Below are 20,213 nucleotides of genomic sequence, written 5' to 3'. Positions count from 1 at the left end.
ATCGACAGCTACTAGTCGGAGGGCTACAGGCCACCTCCAGCCTCAGAGGCAGGATGCCTCTGAGTACCAGTTGTGGAGGGAGTAACAGCAGGAGAGAGGGCATGCCCTCAACTCCTGCCTGTAGGCTTCTAGTGGCATCTGGTGGGCCATTGTGTGAAACAGGATGCTGGACTAGATGAGCTTCCTTGAGCCTGATCCAGCAGGGCTGTTCTTATGTTCTTAGTAATTGCCAACTGACCCCCACAGACCAGCCCCTCTGCTCATCTAGATCTATAATCCTTGGAGCCAGCTCATCCGTTTGAGCAGCTCATCACTGTGTGCAGCAGCAGCAGAATTGCCTAGTCCAGCATCTTTTCTAGAACCTGGCCTTCGGTCTGGTGCCAACTGCCTGCCTGTCTCTGGGACCCTTGGATCCTGATCTGTTTGTTCCAGCCATGACACTGCCTTTCTTCTGGCACCCTGGAATGAAGAGTAGACCTTTGCTAAGGCCTAACATGGGGCTAGGGGAAAGAAATGGGCAGCCTTGCATGGGATGCCATGGCAAGAGGGGAGGAGTAGTAAGAGAGAGGACTGAGGCTCTTGGATCCGACTCCTGAATCTTGGAGAATGTGGTGTACAATATCTGCACCCATTTTATGGCTGGACCATCTGCTCTCATTTTCAATGTACTTCCCTTAATGGTAACCAGAAATGAGCAGAGGTGTAAGAAGCTTTGTAGTGGCCCACATTCTGAATGCAATGGTGCCCCCCCCCGCCAGGACCAAATCCCCCTACCACTCCACCAACCCCTCTTCACTTCTGTTATTATGTGGGGGCCAGCAGTAGCCTCTCTGCAGAACCCCCTGCTGCTGCCGCCGCCGCCACCACCACCACCACTACCACTACTATCACCTCTGTCTCCTGACCCTTGTACCTGGGCAGGGCAGATGTAACGAGAAGCACCCCCTAGGAATGGCCCAAGCCAAAGTCACTGTAGCCAGGGGTCAGGAGTCAGAAAGCAGTCCACCAGAAGTAAGGAAGGTCAAGGTCACAGTGAGCCGGAGGTCGGAAGCCAGAAAGCAGTCCTTCAGGAGCAGGCAAGTCGGAGTCAAAACAAGCAAAGAGTCAGGGGCCAGAGACCAGCCCATTGGAGGCAGGCAGGGTCCAAGTCCAAAAACAAGCAAGGAGTCAGGAGCCAGAGGGGATCCAAGAGCAGGGACAGGAACAAGGTAGCACACCTCCACCACACAGTTGCTTCAGCAGGGAACAGAGGCAAACTGAGGTCTTGAGGAGCAGAGCCAGCAATGCAGCCTGACCAGGAATGTCTGTGGCCTGAAAGGGGCTGTGTCCTGTTTTTCAAGTGCTGGCTATTGTGGAACTGGGTCGCGATGCTGCTGGTAGGAAAGGTGGCACCTCTGCTTCATCCTACGACTCGGAGAACAAGGGTAAGGAAGTGTTGAGGAGACCAGTCCAGCCTCATTCTGAAAGTCATTAGTGTCAGGCTCAGGTGTCAAGACCATTTGACCCTGAGACGCCTCAGTCTCGGAAGTCATGACCACCTCATCCTGGAACTCCTCATGTCAGACTTGGGGTCCATGACACCCCCGCCACCGGCCCTCATTCTCTTGCAGCTCCATTTCCAAGCTGGCGTTTGCGTCACTGGGTGGATGGGTGGGTGAACTGTTTTGTTTTCTTTCCACTGCAAGAGCTTGTGGGGAAATTAAGGCTGCCACCAGTGGCAGAGGCGGGAGACTGAGGAGGCGGCAGCAGTAGCTGGGGGTGGGCGTGGAGGGGCTAGCACCAGCCCCCACATAATAATGGTGGTAGATGGTGGGGTTGGCAATGTGGTGGTGGTGAGGTTTGCAGTGGGTGAGCAGTGGCATTCTTTGTACGCCGCCACACAATTCTGGTTATTTTATTTTATTTTATTTATATACCTCTCTTTCAAAAATGGTTCAAGGTGGTTTACATAAAAATAAAAACAATTAAAATCAAAACTAAATCAATTAAAATAATGTAAACATTAAAATCTTTAACATTAAAATCATTATATTATCCAGGATTATCCAGGTTATCCAGGGGCATAAAAAGGGTTATGCCCCTGGGTATAATGGAATCTATGGAATTGTTTAAGAAGACCAGAATAACCACTTTTATGTGGCCTGTTTCTGCTTATGGCTCCCAAAATGACAGGTATCTTCCTGACTGTCAAGGCACAACCCAGTTAATATGGCACACTGGTATCCCACTCTCCCATTTGTCCAACCCAGTTAGGACTGTGCTTTCTGAGCAATGAGGATGCTCTAGACCCTGTGTTGGCCAGCTGTAGCATGGGATGTGTCAATGTGGAGCAGTGGTTAAAGTGCTGGACTAGGACTGGGCCCCCCCGAGTTCAAATCCCCCTTCAGCCATGATACCTGCTGGGTCACTCTGGGCCAGACACTTCTCTCTCAGCCTAACCTACTTCACAGGTTTGTTGTGAGGAGAAACTTAACTATTTACACCGCTGGAGGAAGTGCGGAATATAAATGTAAATAAATATATAAAAACGAATCCTGGTCTTCTCTTGGGATAGTACTACCATCCAGGCGTGGATCCAGACTGCCAATGACCTGTGTCTGGCCGCAGAAGTGGCCCCGCTCACTCCACCCCCAGCGTCTTACATCAGACGCGGGGGCTCGCCCCTGTGTCTGACGTCAGACGTGGGGGGAGTGGTTTGCAGCGCGGCCAGAAGCAGGGGCGTAACAAGGCTGGAGTGGGCCCAGAGACAAAATTTTAAAATGGGCCACACACACACACACGCACACACACACACACACACACACACACTTCACATGTGACTTGCTTCTGGGGGGGCCCTCGAGGCGTGGGGGCCCCCAGGCAGCTGCCTCCCCTTGCCTAATGGTAGTTACGCCCCTGGCCAGAAGCAGCTCTTCCCCTGCCTTAAAGGGAGGGGAGAGCTGCTTCTGGCCACGCTGCGAATGCTGTTCAACTCCCAAACAGAGTTGTTCAGGAGCTAGGTTGGGGCAACCGCTGCATTCACAGCACAGCCAGGAGCGGCAGGGAAGAGCCGCTCCTGTCGGCACCGCGAACACAGCAGCCATTTCTCAAATGGGGGCCGCGCGGCCCCTGCTCGAGAGCTAAACCAGCACCCCTGCATCTGACATCAGATGCTGGGGGTGTGGTCCCTGATTGATGATGGCCCGGGTTCTTTGAACCCGTTCGCCCAATGGTGGCTCTGCTCCTGCTACCATCATGTTGACAATTTTTTTTTTTTAATAGGAAAGAAAATTGCTGTGCTATACTTCTTTATTCCAATTGAGAAAGAAACCATCTTTTTAGATTCTGGTTCACAGTTGGATGGGGAGGGCACCATTCTCTACTCACTGGAAGACTGGTAAAGGATTCAGCCTAAATTATTGCATTTAGATAATGTAAAAATTGTTGCAGTTAATGACTCTAGAGGTTTTCCCTTAAAAGCTGCTGAGGCATAGAGTGTCTGATCTCTTTGTTCAGGCAGGGGGCCATCCGCACATTATTTACACATTTCCGATGGGATTTCGAAGAGTGTACTTCTAATCGTTGTGTTAATTTTTTCCAGAGTGGAGAGAAGAAACAGACCCTTCGACATTATTGTAAATCGGTTGGAACTGTGCTGCTTAATAACCTTTGATGCCTTTCATATCCTCAGATCATCTAAATGTCAGTTTGTTTAAATGTGCAGCCCAGCTTAGCCCGAAAGGTCTGGATGGGTCAAAACACACTTTAAAACGGTGAGACCCACATGGTTTGCTTGCTGCTGCTGCTATCAAGTGCCACAACTGATTCCTTCAGCTGCCGTCATCCACACATTACAATCTAAGAAAAGGCGCTGTGTGCCTCCAACTGTTACTGGGGGTACAGATTGCAGGGGGGTAAGGGTTTTCCTTTTGCTTCAGAATGAGTATTTATTAGAGAGTCAGGCTGTTCACATGCGTGTGCAAAACCAGGCTAAAGGAGCGCAGCCCGGTTTTGCACATGTGTGTGAATTGCCGGGATCAGTCCGGATCCTGGTGGCACCATGGCAGCAAACCCGCTTACGGAGCCTCCCTATAAAACGAGGTTAAAAGAGCGAGTTCTCCATTAGCTCGGTTTTTTTGGTTGTGTGTCAGCAGCAACTGCAAGTAGTCATGGCTGGCCGTCTCGGAGAGGGGGGATTCCCATAATGCTCTGCCAGTGGAAAAGGTGTCCTCATTTTTCTGGATGAATGTATTATAGCCCTGTGTTCAATAGTAGTGGATTTGTGGTGAAGTTTCTTGGTTTTAGCCTCTTTTTACAATGTTTTGTTAATTTTTGAAAGATAAGCCTGTTTGAATACAATTCTTATGTCTCGCTTGATTTGTGGAGATTTAATTACATAGTTTTTATATATAATTTTGATGGCAGTGGTGAGTATGTAAGTTTATTTGGGCATATCCCCTTATGCAAGAATGTGTTTTTTCCTGCTCATAATTTGGAAGAATACCTACCATGGCTGGAGTTGTGGAACATAGAACATTATTTAGAATGACTTATTTGGGATGAGTAATGAATTACCCGTTTAGGTTTCCTCCCAACAAGTTTTACGTATGTGTGTATATAGTCTGTTAAGAGCTTTTAGGCCTAAAATAGAAAACAGTGAGGCATCTGAGGGTTTCCTCTCTCTTTTTCGTCGTCTTGGTGGTGCCTCACCATCCCCTTTTTCTTCTGACTAGTGCTTCGGGAGCAGGACTGGCTGCTGTGATCTTGCTCTCATCCATGTGCTGTGTTAACCAGAATCCAAGAAGATGGTTTCTTTCTCAACTGGGATAAAGTATAGCACAGCAATTTCCTTTTTTCTTTTTTTGGTCCAACACAGGATCTGGAGCATCCCCATTGCTCAGATGGCACAGCCCTATCCCTAAGTCCTAACTAGTTGGACAAAGGGGGGAGTGGGATACCAGTGTACCATTTTAACTGGGTTGTGCCTTGCCTGTCGGGAAGATTGCTGTTGTTCTGGGAGCAGTTTGAGGGAGTTAAAAATAGATGTGTGTATGTATCTTCTTGAATGTAGAGTAGAAGTGGACACTACATTTAATCCCAGAAAAATGTTATGACTCAGGAGGCAAAGACTGGGAAATGCTGGATCAAATCTGTAGGACAAAGAAGCAAGATAAGTGAAATTGTTGTCTGAATGTGAGTGTGAAAGAAAGCCCACATGTGGCCTGATCCTACAGAAGTTGCTTAACATTCTAAAAAATAACTAAAAGTGGCTGTAAGTTTATACACTCATTGGACAATATCTAGACTAGTTAGTCATGACTAAGCAACATTGAAACCATTGGGACACATTTAATTATGACTAATTTAAGACCTATTAATTTAAATGGAGTTTAGTCATGACTAACTTTTATCTGGGTGTTGCCTATTAGGTTTTTAAAAGAGGTGTGGGTCTGTGGGGGCAGAGAACTATTTTTATATAGTACGATTTTTTATTTTAAATTTGCTGAAGCAAAAAGAAAGAGCGGGTTCTCCCCACCCTTTAAATTAAAATCCGTGTTTTAAAGCTATTTTGTAAATTGCCTTAACCAGGTGAGCGGCAATAGGATTAGAAGATAAAACTGTAATTGTTTGTCAGAAATGTACATTAGCTATTTCCCTTCTGTGTCAATAGAACAGCTGGGAATTAATACCTGGGATCTTGTAATACCAGTTCAGAAATTATTACTGAACAAACCTGTGTTAATAAAATTAGCAATAGCCATCTAGCTATAGAAGAAAATTCACTCAGGAAGGGAACAAGGAGGGCTACAAAATGTCACCATTATCTTTAATTCACATATCCAGTCAGCCTTTGTCAAGCCTGCTTGCATACCCGCCAAGTGGCAAAAAACCAGCACCATGAACTGCTGTGCTGGCAAATACCATGCAAATGTAGGCTGTTGCTTTTTTAATTCAACATTAAAGTTTATTTTTAAAATTATTTTATTCTGCAGCAGACCATTGGTCTAATCCAATACTGTCTGACATGTTGAGGCTTTCCAGCATCTTGTTGGATCTTAAGATCATGTAAACAAGACTTTTTAGAATGAATCTGTGAGGTTTCAGTTCACTCCAGGGTGCACCTATCCCTGTCTTCTGGTCCCTGTCAAATCACATAATGCCCTTGTTTTGCCCTTGGGGATGCATTTTTAAAATGTTTAGGATATACTGGAATTTATTTATTTTTTTAAATCGTGTCAGTAAACTGCACCATAAGGAAGGTGCAGGGAACACAAGGAAATTTGCATAGGAATCAGTGAAGAGGTGACACACAGATTCAGATTCAGATTTTTATTTATGATCATTGACCAATGATCAAGTCAAAAATTACAGTAGCAAGAGAACAAGTAGGAGAACAATGTCAGTTAAAAGAAAACAAAATGTAACAACAAACATTTTGGGCAAAAGGGGCATAGACACCTGTCCGGCCCAAATTGCTTAACCAAACTGATAACAGAGGAGTCAGGTCGGGTCAAGGCAACTGGAAGGCAGAAATAAAGGTCGTGTCTAACCAACCTGATCTGTGGTAGCCTATCCATTCCCAAATGTGGATGAGTCACCAGGGCTTCAAGTCAACTAAACCCCAGAATATGAGCTCCCTCACCTGCTGGGCCTTCAGGCAGGTTCTAAATAATAAATGTATGACATCACAATTCAAAGCATAACTTACCTAGCAAGTGAAACGGGTTTTCCATCACCTAGACCTACATAACTTGAATAACAAGGTTTTCCTGTGTCATTCATATGATCCTCCAGCTCCATACACCACAGGCAGGTCTCCTAATGGCCACAAGCCTGACCCACCACAAAAACGCCCATAAAGGATCCAGGAGATGTCTAACTGGAGACAGGCTACGTAGACCCTGTCCCCTTCCTGGGACAAGTGGATCCCATCTTTCCCAAAAAGCTCTGGGTGGGAGAAATTAAACTCACACTGCTCTATCATCACTTCACCCTGCCCTGCCAAAATTTTGACTAACTCGTTATCTTTCTTATGGGCCTGATTCACCACCCTGATGTCCCAAACCCCAGATGTCCTGAAGCTCCAGAGTGGATATCTGCACCAGATTGATTTTGCTAATGATGTATTGTTAATACGTCTGGCACGTACATTTGATACAAATGGTGAAGCACCATCTGTATGTTATTCTGGTGGAGGGAGAGATAGATAGAAAGCAAAACCCTGTCTACCTTGACCCCCTATGGTCCCAGATGCCTGAAGGAAGTTGAGCAACTCAGGTTCAGCTTCTGGTGTTAGCTCCCTGAATCTGGAAAACTGAAAACATGGCAGGCATCTGCTATATCATTGTTGAGACCAGGCACATGCTTAGATTCAAATGAAATATTCAAACGTAAATCATGAAGAACATGTTCCCAAACTGGGGCCATTACCTTGGGTGATTATGAAGGCTGTTGGTTAACTACTTGAACCACTGTCATGTTATAACACCAGAAGACCACAGTTTTGTTAGAAAAAGCATCTCCCCAAAAGATGACTGCCACTAGGATCGGAAACTGGGGTCGTGGAGGACAGCTCATTGAAAGTGTCGACTCAGTGTGTGGCAGCTGTGAAAAAAGCCAATTCCAAGCTAGGGATCATTAGGAAGGGGATTGAAAATAAAACTGCTAATATGATAATGCCCTTATACAGCACTGTGGTGTGGCCACACCTGGAGTACTGCGTACAATTCTGGTCACCACATCTAAAGAAGGACATTGCAGAACTGGAAAAGGTGCAGAAGAGTAATGGTGTGCACGGAACCGGTCCGGGGCCATAGAAAAGGCCTCGGGACCGGTCTGGAAATCCAGCGGTCCTGCAGGGCGGGGGAGTATGTCTTGGGGGGGAGGTAGTACTCACCCCCCCCCGCTGCTCTTCCCCCTCCGGTGCTGGTGTTTCTAAAAACGTTCTTGGGGCGGCATAGTTCCTCCCTGCCGCCCCTGACCCCGTCGTTGTCTGAAAAGTGTAAAACTAGAAAGAGCTGGAGGCGTGCATGCGCCTTTCGCAGCGTGCACACTTGTTTTCGCGGCTGGCGTGCGTGCCACATAACATATGACCGGGGTGGGTGGGGGCAGACACACGTGTCCCTGGGCCCCTGAAGGAAGTAGGAGGCTCCTGCTGGCTGGTTGACAGCTTTCTCTCCCCCTCGTGCCTCTCTGAAAAGGGGGGGGGCATCCACCTTCTTCATCTTCACTTTTTTGTCCCAGGGCCCACTCCAGCCTTGCTATGGCCTTGATTAACAGCCAGTCAAGTCCATGTGGGTCAAGGCAATCCTTGAGGTAATCTCATCTCAACTCATCTAAGCTTTTAAAAGGTTAAAAATCAGCACCTTGAATTGAGCTCAGAAAGAGAGCTGGTGCCAGGGTCGCTGTTTTTAACACTGGCAAGGTGGGTTCCATAGGCCTTATGCACTAACTGCAATTTCCATACCGTCTTCAAGGCAGTCCCCCACAAAGTAATCCCAATAGGATGCTACTGCAGCAGGACTGCACAATTGTGGCCCTCCTGCAGATATTGGACTACAGCTCCCATCATCCCTGACTGTTGGCCACTGTGGTTGGAGACTGTGTTCCCTCTAATGAGGGATGAGGCAGGATGCCTCTGAGTACCAGTTGTACTCCACTCCTGCCTGTAGGTTCCCAACAGCATCTGGTGGGCTACTGTGTGAAACAGGATGCTGGACTAGATGGGCCTTGGGCCTCATCCAGCAGGGCTGTCCTTATGTTCCTATGTAAAGAATTCCAAAAGTGCAAGGTCTTTAATTAAACTGGATTCCTGCCAGCAGGCAGTGCACCACTGGCCTCACCAGTAAACACCAAAACCCATGGTGCCAGCCGTATCAGTTTGGACCTTCTTCTCAACAGGCACAGTCCTGCCACAGTGAGACTGTTAGTCTTGTATGAAGGCCAGCCAAATGTTGAGGTCCTCGTTGAACCCATGGGTTAAGCAGATCTTGTGATGAGGCAGGCTGGCTCCAGCCGTTAGTGCATAAATGTGATAACAAAAGGCTCTACTGGGCACTTCCCAGGGAAGCGTGGTTAGGGCCCGTAAGTTGGTCCTGACCACCAGATCTGGGTCCCCGTGCCAGCAGCCATTCTGATGCAAACAATGATAATGCCGCCATGGTATAGCCGGCTTGGTCTTCAACATGAGAAGGCCAGTTTGGTGGAACAAGCTAGCTGCTCTGCAAAAGTTATGTCTAAAATCTAGGTGCACCTGAAAGCTCAAGGCTCCTGGTGTCCAAGACACGGACGTTGGCATCTGGAAAGAAAAGTCAGGGAAAGTAGACGTAGCAAAAGCCCCATCCCCCGGCTTTCTCCACAAGACTGCCCCAATGGGGTTTGGGGGCGGGGGCTAAGTTGTCATGTGAACCCCATATTCCCTCATGACACCCGCTATCCAATTGTCATCCAGTATTGTGGCTGTGACTGCCCACCAAAGAAGCCGCAGGAAGGGGAGGCCCAGAGCTGCCCTCCAAGGCAGCCGAGCAGCAGCTAATGTCCCCCAGGAGGGGGATACGCCTCCTAGACTCAGTTACTCATGTTACTTCACCACACACCCCAGCAGGGCAACCTCCTGGCGGCACTGGTCTGTCAAAGATTCCGTCCTGTCGGTGGACCACTGCGTCCAGAAGGAGTCGAATTGTATCACTGCTTCAGGCACTCCAACCGTGTAGAAACATCCAAAAGCAGAGCCTGCATGCTAAGGACAGATCCTGCGTTGCCCACCGTGGTTGGGGGAGCGCCCATCGATTTGTGCTTCATAGGAACCATGCATAAATCGCAGAGTGCCAAATGCACCCAAACTGACTTCAAAAGAGAATGGCCCACATGCATGGCCTCACAAGAGGAGGAGCTAAACAACTAATATTTCCTGTTCATTGGCCCAATGCAAATTATGCCCACTCACCACCGTGTTTGCAGTGAGAAGGAGCAATTGTTATAGTCACTTTACTAATGTTTCCAGCTTCAGAAGCCAGTGCGTGGCAGGAAATTGCAGAGTAAAGCGATCCCTCCAGCTAGGGGTATCCAGCTAGGTTGCTAAGTTTTGAGCCACCTGTTGCTGCGCCTGTAATAGCAGCACAACCTATGGTAATGAGCAAGTGGTAGCATTAGTCTTCGTACCATGATCAAACCAGAGTTAAAAGCATAGCTGCAGGGGCAAGTTGTTAACAAGGGATACATATGAGTTTCTAGTCTAGTCTATTTGGAGCTGTGCAGAGTGTGTGTTGAGGGGAAGCTGGGTGACAGAATGATGATTATTTGGAGAATAGGAATGCTAAAAGTAGGCATGAGTGTCCCCATTTTCATCTGAGAAATGTTGGAAGGTCCCCAGTGTCTCTAGAGCAACATTTCACTAGGGGTGTGCATGAACCGGTCTTCCAGGAGAGGCAGTTTGATCTGCAACCAAACTGGACCAAGCGTGGTCTGTTGAAGACTGGTTTGACCAGTCGAGGGGCTATGTTTGTTGAGGGGGTGGGGGGGCATGGCAACAAGAGGGCACCTTTAAAAGTAGGTGCTTTCCAATCTTTCAGCAGCGGCTCTTGGAAACTCCAGTACTCCCCCCCCCCAGGAGCGTGCCCACATGGTGTCCACAGATGCGCAGAGGCCATTTGCATGTTCAGAGGCCATTTGCGTGACCACACAAATTTCTGTGAATTTTGTGTAGTGAAGAATGTTTTGCCTCTTCATATGGCAAAAAGGTATGATCTCTCTGGCTGAGGGCTGATCTGAAAAACCTCACCTAAGTATTTTTGACAACATTTGGGGAATGGTGCAGTGATGGTTTGGGGAAGAGACAAATGGGGCAATTTGTGGAGGTGGGGCGCGGAGGGTGAGGCAAGTTTCTTTAAGCTGGAGGGTTGCCACTTTCCCCAGAATGCAACAGGAACGACTTTGAATAATATTCCCTAGTGCATTCTGGAGGAAAGAAATGGCTGCTAGCCAAAGCCAGCTGCCAGGAAGCCTTCCAGTGCTGGCGGTAGTGATATAAAATAGTTTAAAAGAGAAAATGGGAGGGGGGGGACCCAAAAATTTCCCTGCAACTGTTAAATAGAGGTAAGCCCCTCCCCAGTACAAAACATAAATAAACTTGACCCCTTAGCAATAGCAAGCAATAGCACTTACATTTATATACCGCTCTATAGCTGGAAGCTCTCTGAGCGGTTTACAATGATTTAGCATATTGCCCCCAACATTCTGGGTACTCATTTTACCGACCTCGGAAGGATGGAAGGCTGAGTCAACCTTGAGCCCCTGGTCAGGATCGAACTTGTAACCTTCTGGTTACAGGGTGGCAGTTTTACCACTGCACCACCAGGGGCTCTTATCCTCCCCTTATCCCTTATCTCTTATCCTCCCCTTACCCCTTATCCTCCAAAAGGCCAAATGAGTCTCCCCATTTTTGCTTCTGGTGAATGTGGTGGCCAATATGAGCAGGGGGAGTTCAGATCAGCACTAGCTTCAGAAGGACTGAACTAGATGGCTCTGTGTTGGGTGTTTAAATGGGTATGCCTAACAGGACTCTTCCCCTCTTATTTCTTGCAGGTTAACAGGTTTCCAGTTGCCGCCTCCGATCGTGAGTACTGGGGTTGTGCTGTCCTTGTGGCTTGTGAGCGATTATGCCGTCAGTGCTCAAGGCTTCCAGGCAAATTACGAAGGTAGGCCTACGTTGGGTCTGCTGAAAAAGGCTTATTGTTGTTTTAAATAACCGTTCCTATCCAATAAATCAAAATCCCTTTGTTTGTTTTTTTGGGTGGGGTTTTTTTTTTGGCACTCAAATCTATTTCACCACTCGTCATGAAGGCTCAGGTGGAAAATCCAGATACTACTCCTTGCTTGCATTACTGACATGGAAACAATGCACTGGGAAGTTCTCCATAAGCTTCACCGAAATGAACGAGATGGTTCATTTCAGCAAGGCTTGTGCAGAATGTCCTAGTGGACTGGCCCTCTTGCCTGAGATCTGTCTCTCCACAACACATGGTCTGCTTTAATGACTCCCCAAATCCGCAGTCTCTGCTTTGTTTGCCAGTTGCTTTCAGCATCTCTTAGCTGATGGTAATTTTTTTGTTCCTTGATCAAACAGGGTATCCTTCCAATCCATCCCCTGGCTTCAAAGGTTCAGTTACTGCCGTTATTGTTTTTGACTTTGCAGTTTGAAAATTGCAGCCACCTAGGATGTCATTCAGAAATCTAGCTTGGGGGCTTGAGTTTTCTGCAGGTATTTTGCTGTCAGTCTGACTCCCAACTCTCTTTGTAAAGTGCTGCTCACCTTTCCTGCTGCTTTGGTTCCTGTGTGAATTCCCTCTTTGCTGCCTTCTGTACAGGCCTGGTTCATTATGTACACCGTGCGGGTAAATCTATCCCTGTGGAGCTGGCCCAGCAATCTGTCTCCTAGTTACGCTGAGTACTGGATACAAATTGTTTTATCATTAATAATAATAAATAGAATTATATCCAATGAAGGTTGGCACTGTGAATGAGGCCGATCTCACTGCAGTGCTTCATGGTTCCTGGAGCAATATTTTAAAGTGAATTCTGCAATGTCTGGATTATATCCAAGACTATGTGCTTCTATAAGAAGAAAATCTGAACTCTGTGCCATGTTCTTCCAAATTCTGCAGTGAGAAAAGCAGAATTCTGCAAACCTTATGGATTGTATAAATCAGTAAGGTTTACAGTAATTTTTTAAATCATTGTGTTTAGGTGATGCAAAATACTATTTTTGAATATAATGTATGAATAACTATGAATGTACACTATGCACAGATTGCAGATGGGTTGAACATAACATGTGATTAACAGCAGCAAAAGTTGTTTGCTAAATATATTTGCTAATAGGCCCTCTTCTATTTAATTGCTGGCTTTCTACCTGTGCAGCCAGTGATGGGACCAATACACGGAGGCACAGACCATGTAGCCAGGCATCAATGTTTTGCATCTCCTGGGCTCTGCTCCATACAGCCAACTCTCAACAGTGGCAGAAGGAATATGTGGCACACTTTGCCACAAGGGGGTGCAACTAAGTATTGTAAGAAGAGGAAGAAGTAGTCAATTCCTGTTTTTTTTGTTTTGTTTTTTTTAGATTTCCTTTCTTTATGAAATTGTATGAACCACGGTGGTAAAAAATTGAGTATTGGCCCTTAGATTCCAAAATCATATTGTTGCTGTTGCTTTTAAGTTTTTGTGTGTGGAAGGTGACAGTCAGGGAGACAAATATATTTTTAAAAGACTCAGAATGTTGAGTTCAAAAAGAGAGAGAGCCAGTCGGTGGGTCCATGCTTTTAGGCTGGTGTTATCCAGTTGTGTTCAGGGAGACCATTGAGTGTTCCAGAAACTTATAAAGGGTTTCTCATTGAGAAGGTTAGTAATGGCAGACATGCTTCCCTGAGAGACCGCTGGCCTGATCCTCTATCTGCAATGTGCAGCTCCAAGGGAACCTTGGATGTATTCGGCAACGCATTTGCAGTTCACTCATTGTGCGGGTGGACACTCGAGAATCTTCTACAGTGCAATGGAGTTCCATGGCAGTTGTTCAAGAGTGCCTTGGCAGACAAGTAGAAAGGATTTCCTGCAGGCAAATGAGTTGAAAGCCCCTGCTTTAAGGTTAAATTTCTCTGTAGTGGGGTAAAAAATTCTTTTGAAGCTTTGTAAGTGTGCAGAAGATTGAGAGTTTGTTCTGGGTACCTTAGCTTGCGGGCACAGCTGAGCGACTGGCACGCTTTCTGTGGGATTACGTATGCTGCTCGCATACGTAGAATGTGAAATTAATTACAATCACCACTACAGCATACCTGATGAATATATAGTGAGGTGACATTTAAAATAAATTGAGTGAGTGTTTTTCAGTAAGTGGAAAATCAGTATGGATTCTGCATCACATCCTAGTTAATACCAACAACAGTTCATCATGAGTGGAGGGCTAGGGTTTTTTTTAATAAGGGTATATTAATATTGTGTGCATGACAGAACTGCATTATAATTTATAAACCGCTGCCTCTTGGCTGTCTTGTTGTTGGTGTGGGGGGCATAAGAAACAAGTTTTGGGGGGAGTGGGGGGGGAGAATCTGATGCAGTACTGGGAAGGTTTACTCTTTATCATAAAACAAATAAAGAAGGAACAATTCTATAAAACAACGAGCCAGGCTTAATGAAACTTTAATAGTGTCTCAGAGTTCTGCATTCTGGTTTCTCCTTCAGTCTTCCAAAGCACTTGGCACAAAAAGAAAAAAAGAGACTGTCTGCTTTTGCTGTCTGGCGTCGGATGTCCTGCATGGAAGTTGCAAAGGTTGATGGTAGAAAGGTGGTCTGTTGTTGCAAGATAAAGAAATCTGAGATATATTGCTCTTAGTTATGCACTTTATGGGGAGCTAAATTGATTTTTAATCCTCAAGTATGGATATTCATCATCTTCCCCCCTGCCTCATGTTCCAACAACCTGGCATACCCACATATATGGTATCCAGAAGGACATGACAGTGGTGAAGGTTCTCAAACTTGTTGTAAGAATCAACCTTGGCAGATTCTGAATTCACATCTCATATCAAAGAGAGACCAAGGGAAATATGGGAAATGGACAGATGACTGCTTCCAAGGCAGATAATCATGGATGCTAATGTACAGTTGTAAAACCCTAGAAAGATATTTGATTGAACCAGACCTGCATTTGACCACCACTGTTAATCTTAATATGGTGTAAATGGAAACTAATGGGTCAATTTCCCCTTTCAAGGAAAGGGGAAACGCATGTGGCTGGAGCCAAGCTGGGCACTTTGATATGCCCCTGAAAAAGGACCATGGACCATAAACTGAGTAACGAAAGCATGCGTGTCCAAACCAAAAAAGGTTTGCTGCTTTTTAGCCAGCTTTAGAAACACATTTTTTTCCTTTTGTGTTCTGTATTTCAAGTGATCTGATATCCTAATTTTTAAAAAAGGTATAGCACCCATTTGTCCCTAAATTTTAACATTCTGTGGCTATTTGCATATTTAAATGCTCTCTTGTGCCATGTAGTACACAACACTGGTACACAGATAATTTGCTATAATAAAAGAAACTAAGGCAGCTTCCGATGCTTAGAGGGTAAAGCTTGAGGGTCCATTTGGAGTGGCAGCAGGTGGTTAGTGCAATTATTGTGATTTTTAATAAATAATAGTTGAGGAAATGTCTGAGGATAAAGTCTAAAACATCGATGACAACCTCCTGCTCTGCTCTGGTTTTTCCATACAGAGATAGCCTAGGGTCACAAATATGGAGCCCAGTTGGACTTGAAGGAGTGTGGATAGGGACTAAGCAATGAAGAGACCACAACTCTAGAATTCCTTGAAATGCAAGTGCTTTATTAATCCAGTATCAGGGTTGTACACACAAATAACGAATGCAGTCGTACTTGCATTCACTCTTACTTGGATGGCTACTCTTTTATAACAGTCTGGGCTCTCTGTCCCTCTCTTTTTGTAATTTTCCATCCTGTGCTTTTTGCATGCCAAGTTGTTTGTGTAGTTTTTACCAGACATGCAGCTGGTCACTGTGATTTCCTTCGCCTCCCGATCATGGAAGCACCTGCTAGGCCATCACACCTACAGCATTTGCCCCTTCAGACAAATGCTGTAAGCCTGTGCAGGATGGGAGGGGGAGTGAGGAAAATGAAGGACGCTTCAGTGGGGTGGGACTTCCATTCCTGCTTTGAACCAGTGTACCTGAGTAAAAGTAATGTTGTGCCCTCGAGTTGGTGTTGACTCCTGGCGACCACAGAGCCCTGTAGTTGTCTTTGGTAGAATACAGGAGGGATTTACCATTGCCTCCTCCCATGCAGCATGAGTTGATGCCTTTCAGCATCTTCCTATGTCACTGCTGCTCAATATAAGTGTTTCCCATATTCTGGGAAATATAATATAACCCGTTTCCCATATTCTGGGAAACATACCAGCGGGGATTCAAACCGGCAACCTCTGGCTTGCTATTCAAATCATTTCCCATGACTAAAGAGAGAGATGGGAGAGATCATCCAGGGGATTTGGAGCTGGGTGTTAACCAGTATGCTGATGACACCCAGATCTACTTCTCCATGTCAACTTCTTCAGGAGCTGGCATATCCTCCCTAAATGCCTGCCTGGAAGCAGTAATGGGCTGGATGAGGGCGAATAAACTGAAACAGAATCCAGATAAGACGGAGGTACTTACTGTGCAGGGTCAGAACTCTAGAGACGATTTTGATCTACCTGTTCTAGATGAGGTCACACTTCCCCAAAAGGAACAGGTTCGCAGTCTGGGAGTACTTCTGGACTCACACCTCTCCTTGGTTTCTCAGGTTGAGGCGGTGGCCAGGGGTGCTTTCTGTCAGCTCCGGCTGACACTCCAGCTGCACCTGTTTCTCGAGATCAATACCTAAAAACAGTGGTACATCTGTTGGTAACCACAAGACTTGACTTCTGTAATGTGCTCTACGTGGGGCTGCCTTTGTACGTAGTCTGGAAACTTCAGTTGGTTCAGAATGTGGCAGCCAGGTTGGTCTCTGGGTCATCTCGGAGAGACCACATGACTCCCTTTTTGATGGAGCTACACTGGCTGCCAATAGGTTTCCGGTCAGAATACAGAGTGCTAGTTATAACTTATAAAGCCCTAAACGGCTTAGGCCCTGGGTATTTAGGAGAGTGTCTTCTTCACTACGAGCCCTGTTGCCCATTGAGGTCATCTGAGGAGGTCCGTCTCCAGTTACTGCCAACTCGTTTGGTAGCTACACAGAGACGGGCCTTCTCGGTCGCTGCCCCGAGATTGTGGAATGCGCTCCCTGCTGAGATACGATCCTCCCCATCTCTGGCAATTTTCAAAAAACACCTGAAAACCCATCTTTTTGCCCAAGCTTTCTCAGCTGCCTAAAATTTTTAGGTTTTAATCTCTGGTTTATTTTTAAATTGTTTTACGTTTTTTGTATATGTTTTTTAACTTGTTTTATGTTATTGTTAACTGCCCAGAGACGAAAGTTTGGGGAGGTGTACAAATCTGACAAATAAATAAATAAATAAATAAAGGTGAAGTGTTCTGTCGAGATGGTGTTGACCACAGAGCCCTGTAGTTGTCTTTGGCAGAATACAGGAGGGGTTTACCATTGTCTCCTCCCATGCAGTATGAGATGATGCCTTTCAACATCTTTCCTATATCGCTGCTGCCTGATATAGGTGTTTCCCATAGTCTGGGGAACATACTAGCTTGCTAGTCAAGTCATTTCCCCTGAGTACACCATCCTTTTCTGATAAGGTCTGAAGAGAGCTGGTTCTCCAGCTGTATCCCTAATCAGTATGTATCTGCCAAACATTTGCTCTCAGTCAGGTATTCTTCAGCCATTTCACCTAAATTCCTGTCATTCATGCCATTCATGACTGTTAACTATAACCCTGTCCTGACAATTGGTCAAATGTAGCAGCTGAGTTTGCATTTGAAAGGCTTTAAAGTGTCCTCCCACGGGGCGGCCACAAGATGTGTGGAGAAGGGACTGTTCCACCAAGAACTAACAAAGCAAAATAACTGTCCTTAGTATAGCATTTAAGGCCCAGAGTCTTTGGCTATGAAATGCAGCAGTGAGAATTTTATCCACATCATGCTTGTGGAGGGGCAGAAGCGTAGGGAGGCTGGCGGTGGCCCGTGTGTGGCCGCTGTGGCCACCTGGCCCCACCCCCACATCTGGCATCAGACGCAGGGGGCTGGCTAGCCACGCCCCCATGTCTGACGTCAGATGTGGGATGTGTTGTCCCTCCCAAATGGCGCCGCGTGGCCCCATTGGTAGGGAGATCGCTCAGCAGCACTTCTCCCTTTAAGGCAGGGAGACTCACTCTGGCCCCACTACCAATGCAGCGCAGGTCAATTTCGGTTCCAAATGGGGCCACACAGCCCTATTCAGAACCGAAATAATGCAGCCCCCTGCGTCTGACGTCAGCCACACAGGGTGTGTCTGAGGCCGCGCTCGCGGCCCCTTATTGGTGGCGGCCTGGGTTCTTTGAAGCCATTCACCCAATGGTGGCTCTGCTTTTATGTAGTATAAAAAGAGTTCACAACATGTCACTCAGCCACAATCCCCCTCTTCTTAAGTGCAAAGCCGCTCTGGGGGAGAGAAGAATTTTTATGGCGACATTATGAGAGCCAGGCAATTAGTACAGTGCATGCTTGGTTTCTGCTTCAAATAGGCATCCCTGGGGAGGAAAAGATACGTCTGAATTAATCATAGCAAAGTCTTAGGCCATGTCCCCCTGTTCTAAAAATGTGATATCCGCTGTCATCCTGACTGGATCTGAATGGTTCAAGCACATTTATTGGTTTGGTGGCGCTGTGTGTACGTGAAGAGAGTTTTGCATCGATTGATTGATTGTGGTTTTTGTGTTTCGGAACTTACGTTTATAGAAACTAGGTATGTGCAGGAGGCTGACTGACAGCAGCAGTAGTGAGACCCCCTGCTGGGAGTGCAAGAGGAGCCGGATGGCTAGATACAGGTGACAGTTTTTAAAAAGGAGTTGGCTGATAGTTGGTCAGAGGGCAAAGAGGGGACAAGGTGGGCCAGAGGCTTGGAGAGACACGGGTTCTGAACAGGGAAGATTTTTTTGGTGAAGAGAGAAGTGGGACTTAGGTGCAGGGGTGTAGTGGAGTGGGTGGGGGGCGCACAGGGGCGGAGTGCCTGTACTTCTCAGCTTCTCTGGCTCTCGGAGTGGCCATCGCCATGCGGGCTGCACAATTTGCAACTACATCATTGCTTAGGTGAGGCCTGCTCAACTTCGGCCCACCTGCAGAAGCTGACCAACAACTCCCATAATCCCTGGCTACTGGCCACTGTGGTTGGGGATTATGGAAGTTGTAGGCCAAAAACAGCTGTTGGGGGGGAGTTGAGCAGGACTGGCTTAGGTGGAGGGAGGGATGAATCTATTCTCCACTGGGAAGCCAAGACCTGTTTAGGGGAAGACCCAACAGTTCTCAGGAGGGCGACTGAGCAGAAACTTCGTAACCAAGCATGGCACCTGACACTTAGCGTGGAGAAAGACCACGAACACTTCTAAGTTATGACAGCACTTTGAAACCACTACACTTATGGGCCTCTGGAACTTGTAACCACTGCGCTACAAGAACTTTTGTTCAAGTATAAAATCCTGTTTTTTAGTTTTAACGTTTTATTTCCTCTCCTACATCACCTGAAGGAGAGAGACACCCACCTGCGCTATGACACAAACAAGAGGGGGGAGTGAGAGTTGGCTTCAGATCCTGCCTAATCAGATCTGTGTGGTTGCAGCAAAGATACTTTGAGATAAGGTGGATTCACACAGTGTGTGGGGCAAATAGGATGTCCCTTTCTGTAGTGACCAGCCAGCCCTCCCCTAAAGAGTTAACTAGAAGTGAACCCTGGCCTGATGGATAGGCTGGTGAACTCCAGAGCTCAGCCAATCAGCACACCAGGTGGGTGGGACCTAGAGAGGAGGAAGAGGAGATGTGACTATGAGGTCTGGCTGCAGGGAAATCTCTCTGCTAGTCCTGGGAAGCCAGAAGGGCAAGAAACTTGAATCCTCTCCCGGGGTTTGGGTGAGTTCAAGGCAATGAAGCCAGGGCTTTTGGCTTCGGGAAGTTTAGTCTAGGGAAAGTTTTTTTAGTCAGACTTTTTGTCAGATTTTTGTGTGTGTTTGCCAAATTCCTGATAACTGGTTCATTATTGTTTATCTGTAATGTAATTAAACTACTAGCCTTCGCTCATCCAGCCAGGGCTTTGCAAAAGATTCTGTAAGCTTTTAAAGGTGCGTTTGGATTTTTCTACATCCCTGTTCCTTGTAACTGGGGTGCTTTTTGAAGTATTCTTGTAACCACTGAGTATTTTTACCTGTAACTAAAAGCTGAGGGAGCCTCAAACCGAAGCAATTTGTAGCAATTGAATAAAGCTTTTTATTTCTTTTTGTTCTTTGCATTTTACAAGTCTCTCTGAGTGAATCTTCGGGCTCAGGAGAAAGGGCCAGGAGGCGGGGGCGCTAAAAGGGTTTATTTTCTCTCTCTGGTGCAAACACGTCTCAGGTTGGGTAATCAGCTACCAGTTTTCTCACCATGTGTAGGCTTGCACATGGAGGATTTTTGAGTATTTTTCCCTGGTAGCAAAAGGAGGAGAGTTTCCCTGGGATTTCCACCCCAAGTCCAGGGAGGGTCAAACTCTGAGATAAAGAGGGGTGGTGGTG

General features: G+C 46.5%; 1 protein-coding gene across 6 annotated transcripts in view; it reads left to right on the top strand.

Annotated features, from left to right (window-relative positions):
• The window catches only part of CSMD2 (CUB and Sushi multiple domains 2), a 684,208-nt gene that overhangs the window by 114,385 nt on the left and 549,610 nt on the right, over positions 1-20,213 (top strand). For all 6 annotated transcript variants that reach the window (XM_053267555.1, XM_053267553.1, XM_053267554.1 and 3 more), the window contains exon 3: positions 11,563-11,675. In XM_053267555.1, the coding sequence (XP_053123530.1) occupies positions 11,563-11,675 (113 nt within the window). The remainder of the gene's footprint in view (positions 1-11,562; positions 11,676-20,213) is intronic.

The sequence above is a fragment of the Hemicordylus capensis genome, chromosome 7, assembly GCF_027244095.1.
Source record: "Hemicordylus capensis ecotype Gifberg chromosome 7, rHemCap1.1.pri, whole genome shotgun sequence".
In the NCBI taxonomy this organism is placed as follows: domain Eukaryota; kingdom Metazoa; phylum Chordata; class Lepidosauria; order Squamata; family Cordylidae; genus Hemicordylus; species Hemicordylus capensis.
This window is presented reverse-complemented; position numbering and strand designations above follow the sequence as displayed.